This window comes from Astyanax mexicanus, chromosome 12 (genome assembly GCF_023375975.1).
Source record: "Astyanax mexicanus isolate ESR-SI-001 chromosome 12, AstMex3_surface, whole genome shotgun sequence".
Classification (NCBI taxonomy): Eukaryota; Metazoa; Chordata; class Actinopteri; order Characiformes; family Acestrorhamphidae; genus Astyanax; species Astyanax mexicanus.
In genome coordinates, this window is record NC_064419.1 from 2,068,771 (window position 1) to 2,078,806 (window position 10,036).

Genomic DNA, 10,036 nt, shown 5'->3' on the forward strand with positions numbered 1-10,036 from the left:
CATGTTAAAAAAAAATATTCGTGGCCACGACTTATTAAGGCATCGGAACGAGATCCTAATACATGGGGATGAGATAATTAAGGTGTAGGTGCAAGTTCATTTAATCGTAGCTATTAAGACATGGCCGAAAGTTTCTTTTGTTTCGCAGCTAACAAAGTACGCAGATCTTGTGCACAGTATGACTGCCTAAAAAAGGTAAACGGATCTGCATACTGTCTGTGTCTGAGACTCGTCAGCTTTTAGTATGAGAATTAACGTTAATTGTCTTTTACTTAGAATTATTCCAAGATAAGAATAAAAAGAAATCAATGCACTCTTCATTTTTCTTACAAAAGATTATATTTGAATATCATATCAAAGCTTCTTTAATCCAGTTTCTTTTGGGGTATTAATTTACAGAAAAGCAAGCTTTATTATTCTCGTGGCCACGACTTTGTTATCTCATTCCCACGCCTTAATAAAACATTGCCACGCATTATTTTTTTTTTACATGATGTCACCTTAGGAGCTCTGTAGCTCTGTGTATGGTTATCTATATGGGACATGGCCTGAGTTCAGCCCGGTTTTCCTGAACTCCGCTCTGTAGGGGGCAGCAGTCCTGCGGGCGGTGGCCGGTTTGCCGCAGAGCCCCGAGAGACAGAAGCAGAGAGAGCAGCTGAATTATCTAATAGGAAGCTCAACCTTGCTTTAGGAACTCCTGCTGAAACCAGAACAGACAGATCTCAGCTCTACAGCACTTTAGAACAGGATACCGGCTCCCTGCTGCTTCATTTTACCCCGGTAAAGAAGCGGAGTGCTGTTAGATAGAGTCCAGAATGGCGAGTTATACAGACCGCAACTGCTAAAGCAGCAACACCAGCCGGGGAGACGGAGAGAGAGAGGGAGGTAGAGAGAGACCGAGGACTGCGGACTCTAGTGGTGAGTTTTTATTATATATAAATACTTAAAATTGTTTATGGATTGCCATTTTTTTTTAAATATCATTAAAGTAGTCAGTATTCTATAATCACTTTGTTTTTAAACTGCTTCTAACTAACGTGTTTTTAACTACTTCACTACTTTCGCCTTGGCTGTGTCTCGAATTGTCGTATATACCCTAAATAGTGCACCAGCTCCGTAGGCCAATGTAACCTATGCAGCCGCTGTGCGCCTAAATAGTGTACTAGTCGTCAAGCAGGCAGACAGACAGACATTTGGGACACACCCTAAACATACGGGTGCGCTAAGTTCGTAGCTAGCTAGTTAGCAATTTAACAGTTTGGTAGCTAAGCTAATTAGCTAGCTAACTATCTTGCTTATAATCTCCTTTATTTCGTTCCCTTTTCACACGTTATCTAGTTAAGTAAGCTAATTTATTTCCAATATAGATAGTTAACTAGTTACAAATGAGGGCATTTAAAAATAATCAAATAGAGAAACCAAGACAAGCTAAGTTAGGTAGCTTAGCTGGCTAACAAGCTAGTTAGCTAGCAAACCTAACGTTTCTATAGGTAGTTAGCTAATTAACTGGCTAAGATTAAGCTAGATATTTAATAGCTAATGAGTGACATAGCTAGCCAAGCTAGCTAGCTCGTTAACTACAGTGATGGCAAACTCCAAATCTAGCTGAGATAGTTATTTGAGAGCTCGCTTAATGGGTGACAGAGCTGGCTAAGCTAGTTAGCTAGTTAACTACAGTGATGACAGTTCATTTCCACACAGGATAAGTTCGTAGCTAGCTAACCTAGCAATTTAACAGTTTGGTAGTTAAGCTAAGTACCTTACTAGCATGATAATAATGTAATTTATTTCGTTCTTTTTTCACATGTTAGCTAATAAATAAGGTTAGTTAATTCATTCACAAGATAGCTAGCGTATCTTAACCTAACGTAGTGGTTTAATTACAAGTGAGGGCAGTTTAAAATGAACTTATTAGAGAAATCTAAACAAGCTAATGCTAGTTAGTTAGTTAGCTAGCTAACCTAATATTTCTATAGGTCGTGAGTTAACTAGCTAGCTAGCTAAGCTGCCTATTTAAGAGCTAATGGGTGGCTAAGCTAACATGCAACTAGTTAACTAACTACAGTAATTGCCAGAAGTCCAGATCCACACAGGATAATACATTAGGTTAGCTAATATTTAGATTACATTTTTATTTGTTTGCTTATTATTTAAACAACATCTTAAACTACCTAACTATAATTATACTGACACTGTTTGACCACACATACATAAATAAAGGAACTGGTTTGAAACAAGTCAAATATTTAACCACAGGTGATGAAAATCTGCCTCAGACTCAAAGTCCAACTCTTAATGTGGGTGTTTGTAAAAGGGCCCATATCCTAACTTAACTACTAGTGCATCTCAAACAATTCGAATACCATTAAAAAACTTAAAAAAAATACTTTATTTTAGTAATTTAGGTCAAAATGTGAAGCTTGTTATATAGATGTATAGATGTTTATTTCTTCTTATTGTTGCTTACAGCCAATGAAAACCGCCCCAAAATTTAAACATTATGTAAAACCTATTGGTAGTGTGGGCAGTGTGCCAAGTCCTGCTGGAAAATGAAATCTGCATCTCCATAAAAGTTGTCAGCAGAGGGAGGCATGAAGTGCTGTAAGATTTTTCGGTAAAACAGAACTGCACTGACTTTAGACTTGATAATAAAACACAGTGGATCAACACCAGCAGATGACATGTCTCTCTAAACCATCACTGATTGGTGGAAACTTCACACAAGACCTTGAGCAGTTTGGACTGTGTGTCTCTCCACTGTTCCTCCAGACTCTGCTCCCTTGATTTACAAATGAAATGTAAAATTTGCTGATGATCAGTGATGGTTTGGAGAGATATGTCATCTGCTGGTGTTGATCCACTGTGTTTTATTATCAAGTCTAAAGGCAGTGCAGTGTTTTACCGAAAAATCTTACATCACTTCATCAGAACTGGGCCTTGTATGCTTGTACGCTACAGGTTGTTGGCTGATTGTGTAGGACGGCTCTCATATGATTCTGTGGTCTGTGGGAGTTGATTGAGGAGTTTTGTTTTGATAGCATTAGGTTTCATTCTTCAGTACTAGGTCAAAATGTGTGTACAGTAAAGTACTATACTTTAGTTGCTATACTGTATGTTCACTATATTGTCAAAATAATCCGCTTCCAATCACTTCCATGACCACAGGTGTTTAATAAAAGCAGCACCTAGTCATGCTGGGACTGCTTCTACAAACTTTAGTAAAATAGGTTGCTCTCAGGAGCTCAGTGAACTCCAGCACTGTGGTACCACGATAGGATGCAGCATCTGTGCAACAAGTAGAGTTGTGAAACTTTTCTCACTACTAAATATTTCCACAGCAACTGTAAATGAACATAACTCGCTCTGTCAGCATAAAAAAAAAACATGGTGGGTTCAGCAGATGCTAAGACGCATAGTGCACAGAGGTCACCGACTTTCTCCAGTCTGTCACAACATACCGAATTCAGATTAGAGAGAGCTTCATGGAATGGATTTCCATGTCTGAGCAGCTCCACCCAGGCCTTACATCACTCTGTTATTTATAGTACTTAAAATATCTACAGTGTACTCAAGAAGGTCTATTGTTTGTCATCCTTATGATAAAGTGTGCAGACTTGTGTCTTTGCTTTTAGCTCACTTTTTTTTCCCCTAGAAAGTCTGATGGTAATAATGTACATATCAGGCTATTTGCATTCTATTTTGGGCACTGCATGCATGTTGGTATACTTGTTGTATATGAACATTTAGCATTACTAGTTTTTAGGGTTATAATTGATGGACTTCTAATATTTTATTGTTTAGATAAACGTTTATTTGACGTGGCCTGTGGTTAATTTTGAGGACATGTAACAAAGAAGAAGGTTTTAGCAAAAGCTAGATATTGTAAGGTTGGAAGATGGGGCTGACGTGACCTCCTCCAGGTTCCATGCACTGACTGCACTGATCATTTACTTCACTTGCATGTAGTGAGTTGTTGTAGGGAACCCCGAAAAACTTGAAGTGGACTTTCAGTGGTATGTGTGTTCTCCTATCGATCAAGTGGCCTGGATTATTTTGATTACTGATGTAATATTATGAAGTTCTTGACCTGGGCACTGATTAAAGACATGCTGATGATGAATTTAGGCCATGTTTCCTTGAGTGTTCTTTCCAGCTCAGCTCAAAATCCAGCTCAGTGCCAGGACTCAGAACCTGATAAGCATGGCAGAATTCCACAGTCTGCAGTCAGCAGTGGGTACTCTTTAGTCTGACACCCCTCTACTGGCCTGCATAATCTGCATTTGCTGTTATGGACCGTGCCTGATTGGTGCAGGGGGTGAATTCAGTTGTATTACTTTGAGTGAGATGAGTAATGTAAATAAAGGAGGTGGCTGGGTCGTGGCGGGTGCAAGGTTGTTGGTCACAAAAGGGTCTGGAGATGCAGAATAATATATTGAGAGGCTAGAAAGTGTAGAATATTATGTATATCCATGATGTCTCATTGGTAAATAAAAAAAATGCATAAAATACATATATAATGCCATCATACATAAGCTAGAGTCCGGGGGTAACCCCACTCCATCTCTTTTTTACATAATGTCTTTTACTGGGGTGTAGCCTGAGAAGATCTTTGACATTTAGGACAGCATTCCATAAATAGGTTGGCGGGATTATGTCCTCAGGATCGTTCTGGCTTTGCCTCGAGTTTTAGGAGTGCTTACTGGCACTGTGGATCTGTGTCCAAAGGAGGAATCCCAGAGAATGTGCCCAATAAAACAGGAAATGTTTTCCAACTGAGTCTGACTGTATAGCTAATATAAAAAAAAAAGCGCTAACATTTGGAGGAAAGCGCAACAACTCGGTTCTGATGCATCAGCTCACAGACGAAGCCTTGTTCTGATCGCCATCACCCGAGGAGTGATGAGGGGAAAGAGAGAGCGCCATCGACTGTATCCACCCAGAGAGAGCAAGGCCAATTGTGCTCTCTCAGGGCTCCGGCAGCTAATGGCATGCTGCATAACCAGGATTTGAACCAAGGTCTCACGATCATAGTGGCAGCACTAAGCCCTCTAGACCACTTGTCACCCCAGACGACCACTCTTAATGGAGCTAGGTAACAGCTAACTGGCAGTGCTAGTTAGGAAGCTCAGAATGAGTGATACTGAAATATTAAAATATGCTTTAAAATGATGCCGTAACAGAATGTCAACAATCTTTGTGTTTTTCTCTCTTCTTTCTGCCCGTGTTCCTCCAGGTGAGCCAGGGGCAGCTGCAGGATGACTGAATACAAGCTGGTGGTGGTGGGAGCTGGTGGTGTTGGGAAGAGTGCACTGACGATCCAGCTGATCCAGAATCACTTCGTGGACGAATATGACCCCACCATAGAGGTACTGGAGATCATGTAACATCATAAAACTGCAGGGCTACTGCTGCTCCTGGAGAGCTACATGTCTGAGGTCTTGGATTACTCTGTAAAGCGTGGGTTTCTTCAAGCTGGGAACGACTTCCAACATTAAACATTAAACCATAAAGTTGCCTTGTATATTTTACAATTTACAAATACACAAATGTGTGTACACACGCACATCTCCAACAATAAACTGTGCATGTTTGTAATGTTTGATTTATGCGGGCATGAAGGTTATTTATTGACAGTTCCCTTTAAAAGTATTGAAACAGTGAGGCTGATCTCTTTATTTTTGCTGTAGACTGAAAACAATTGGGTTTGACATTAATAAATGAACATGAAACAAAAGATAAACTTTTCAGCTTTTATTTTTTAGTATTTATATCTGGAACTAATACACTGGTCAAGAGAAAGTTGGCACCTTTTCTGAACCCACCCATTTTCTTGTGAGCAAATGTATTGGAACCTATGACAGGTGTGTTATATTGCCCCTGATGCATTGATTTTTCAAACAATAAATAGCACAGCATATCTCTATGCTCAGTTTCAGATTTGGGTTTTGCCTTTTGCTTTTTGGTTTTGATAAAAGATGCAAACAGACAGTGGGATCGTTCATCATGCAGCATGATAATGACCCTAAGCATAGTTGCATCATTGTATCAGATATCATAGTATCATATTTTAATGTCAAACCCCAATGTTTTCACTCAGCAACAAAGATAAAAGCGTTTGGTTCATTGTTTCGTGTCAGGAATCATATGCTTCAAAAGCCTATGATTGGCTTCCTTATTGTGACATCACCCCTCATCCATCAACACCCAACAGAGCCAGACCCAACCAGTTTGGTTGAGAAACTCGGACAGTACACAGCATTATGATTAGCTAGCAGACTTTGTTTGAGGGAGGGATCTATACCTACTGTACCTTCTATTGTGGCATATATATATATATATAAAATACATATAATATAAGTACATTCAAATCATTCTTTTGTTCTTTATTGAACATTAAGCTTGAAATAATAAAGAATGTCCTGGTAGTTTTGTTCATACAGTGTATGTACATTTAATAATTACCTATTTAATGTCCAGCCCACACTGTGTTTGTGTCTCCTGGGCTGTAGTTAGAGTCTATTTCTCCTTCTCTTCATCCTAAATTTTTGTATTAAAAGCTGCGTCAGATGTTGTGACCTTATGCATGGTTTTTGTTTGGTGTTTGTCCAGGACTCGTACAGGAAGCAGGTGGTGATCGATGGGGAGACGTGTCTACTGGACATCCTGGACACAGCAGGCCAAGAGGAGTACAGTGCTATGAGGGATCAGTACATGAGGACTGGAGAGGGCTTTCTCTGTGTGTTCGCCATCAACAACACCAAGTCCTTCGCTGATGTGCATCTGTATAGGTAGGCAAAGACGTTAGTAATAAGGCATAAAATAATAAATGGCACGTGAATATCTAAAATATGTAATCTCAGTGGCTCAAGCAGGTCTCAAGTCTAACCAATATTTACACCTTTCTTACACCTCTACAGGGAGCAGATTAAGCGGGTGAAGGACTCTGATGATGTGCCGATGGTGCTGGTGGGAAACAAATGTGATTTGGCCAGAACTGTTGACACCAAGCAGGCCCAGGAACTAGCCAGGAGCTACGGCATAGAATTTGTAGAAACTTCAGCCAAGACCCGACAGGTAAGATAAAGCAGGGTGCGAATCATACAGAATAGAAAATCGAGTATAGCACAGGCACCATGCTTCACCTAACTAAAGTCTTTAAACTTAACAATCCTTTAAACTTTAACACTTCACATCAGTGTATTGACTTACTGTAAAACGTCTGCTAATAAATGGCTTATATGTTACATTGAGCCTGTAGTAGATGCACAAATGTATAAAACAGTCCACATAAAACTACACCTGGATACTTTATTTAAATAATCAGTTCCATCTGTTTAATAATCAACTTTCTAAGATTTTATATATAATTTTTTTCTTCAACCAATCATAGTCAAACTTCCTTAAAAAAAAAAAAAGGACTAAAAAAGAGTAAGCAACAAGCCAAAAATCCTGATTTCAAAAATATCACACATGTGAAAAATTGTCTTAAAATTGCCCAAAAATGAAGGGCGCCGAGTGGTCCAGCGATCTAAAGTGGTTATGGTTGCAAATCCTGTTCATGCAGCTTGTCATCAGCTGCCAGAGCCCTGAGAGAGCACAATAGTCCTTGCACTCTCTGGGCAGGCAGGTAGATTTATTACTTTTATTTCACCTTTAATTCCTTGTTGGATGGATGGATGGATGGATGGATGGATGGATGAATGGATGGATAGATAGATATGTGTATGCTGATATTACTCAGGACTGTCTTCTGTGTGTATTGTCCTCTACAGGGAGTTGAAGACGCTTTTTACACCCTTGTTCGGGAGATCCGCCATTATCGCATGAAAAAGCTCAACAGCAGGGAGGACAGGAAGCAGGGCTGCCTCGGCGTCTCCTGTGAGGTCATGTGATCAGGACGTGCGCCACCCCCCTCCAGAACCCCCTCAGAAGCCCACCGGCCAGCAGCTGAACACTTACGACTTACGCTTGTGACTGAAGAGCTTCTCTGATTGGTTAAGATTTTGCTTCAGCTTTAAATCACAGTAGCCTGAATTCGGCCGGGTCGTGGAGTTTCTGCGGTGTTGCCCTCTGCTGGCTAAAAGGGATAAATGCGAAGCCTGGCCTGCTGGCTGTGTGTGTGTGTGTGTGTGTGTGTGTGTGTGTGGACTGTATCAGCTGCTGTGATGGAAACGTGGGGCCTTATATGTGGGACGTTTTGGCTCCTCTGATCATTTTCACAGACGTGCATTTATCTCTTTAGTCATTAAGTGCTGGGATCTCGCATCTTCCCTTGTTTTTCGGATTTCTCATCGGACTTGATCTTAATCTGTAGGTTCAGTACTCAGGAATACTGTGAAGGTAAAAGTGCCTCTAATGCATCTAATGCGTCTTTAATGCGTTTTGTTTTAATGTAGTTCTTTTGTTTTTTGTTTTTTTAAGGTAGACCTATTTGACCTCAGATTGTCTGTCACCGGTTTCTTTTACATTTCAGCTTGATTCGTGTAGATGTTTTGTTTTTTGGGCATGCAAAATTTAGGAATTTAAGGCTAAAAAATAACCTACAGTAAATGAATGAGAATCGATCGCCTTTACATACATGCTCTTAGAAAACGAGACGAAACTCGTGCACCAGAACCTCCAAGAACCAATTCTTAATGCTTAAGAATGCTTAATGAAATTTGTGTGCCTAATTATTTCAAATACGTTCATAAAAAGGAGAAATGTGCCTTTTTTTAGTTAGATAAATGACATCTCTTGTTTTTAGCCAGTAGTGGGAGTCTGGAGTTCAGTAATGCTCAGAAACAATCGATGAGATGCATGAATTAAGGACTGTGAAAAAACTGTAGTCATCTGCACTCTGTGACCTTTTGTTTTTTTAATGTCTGTGCTAAAACGTGCCCAATAGTGTAAAGTGTGCACTGCCTTTAGAAGAATCACCTGGGCCAACTTTATTATTTTTTTTAAGGTTTTAAAGTTTAGTTTTGTTATAAATCTGTGTTTTTTATGTTTGTTTTTAACAGTGCCTGATTTTACATATAGTTTGTCATAAGTGATGTCAGAAGTGGCTTTATATTAATAGATTATATATCTATAGATCTGTCAGTCGTTTTTTGCCTGGTGCTACCGTAATTATTAATGTCCCTAAAAAAAAATAACTGTTCTACAAAACGCAACCACCCACACTTGTTAAAATTGTTAAATACAGCTCTGGAAAAAAGTAAGACACCACTTAAAAATGATGAGTTTCTTTGATTTTACCAAATTAAAAACCTCTGGAATATAATCAAGAGGAAGATGGATGATCACAAACCATCAAACCACCAAACTGAACTGCTTGAAAACTGCTTTTGCACCAGGAGTAAAGCAGCATAAAGTTAGAAAAAAAGCAGTGTGTAAGACTGGTGGAGGAGAACATGATGCCAAGATGCATGAAAAAACCACCAGGGTTATTCCACCACATATTGATTTCTGCATATTTTTTTTGTTATTTCAGCCATTTCTCATTTTCTGCATTTTGGAATTTGGGAGAAATGTTGTCTGTAGTTTATAGAATAAACGACAAAGTTCATTTTACTCAAACATAAACCTATAAATAGCAAAATCAGAGAAACTGTTTAAGAAACTGGAGTGGTCTCCTCATATATTTTTTTTTACAGAGCTGTATGTGTAAGATTTTTTTTTATTATAGCTTTAAGTCACTCCCCTTCTAACCAACCCTGTAGTTTTTTTTTTGGATATTGATCATTACCGATGGATCATTTATTTCATCTGTACCAGACGTGTCCTATCTGGACCTGCGGACTTCTTGATCATCTTCTTCTATTCCTTCTTCTTTTACTAGTAAATTAATTGTAAACTAAATGAGATCAAAGTGTCAGGTGTATGTGTTATTGTGCCCACACACACACACACACACACACACACACACACACACACACGTGTTTGCATGCATGTTGTGGTGCCATTCTTATATAATGCCCCTCACTCCTCTCTACCCCTCTCCGTCTTCGGTTGAACATAGCTGCCTGTTCCACCCTAAAATAGAGTTGGTGCC

General features: G+C 39.4%; 1 protein-coding gene across 1 annotated transcript; it reads left to right on the forward strand.

Moving 5' to 3' along the window:
* Positions 1–602: 602 nt before the first annotated feature.
* Positions 603–9,843, forward strand: nras (NRAS proto-oncogene, GTPase). Its single transcript, XM_007228897.4, has 5 exons — positions 603–918; positions 5,234–5,366; positions 6,610–6,788; positions 6,918–7,074; positions 7,773–9,843. The coding sequence occupies exons 2-5, from the start codon at positions 5,256–5,258 to the stop codon at positions 7,890–7,892; spliced, it is 567 nt and encodes a 188-aa protein (XP_007228959.1). The 5' UTR covers positions 603–918; positions 5,234–5,255; the 3' UTR covers positions 7,893–9,843.
* The last annotated feature ends 193 nt before the right edge of the window (positions 9,844–10,036 follow it).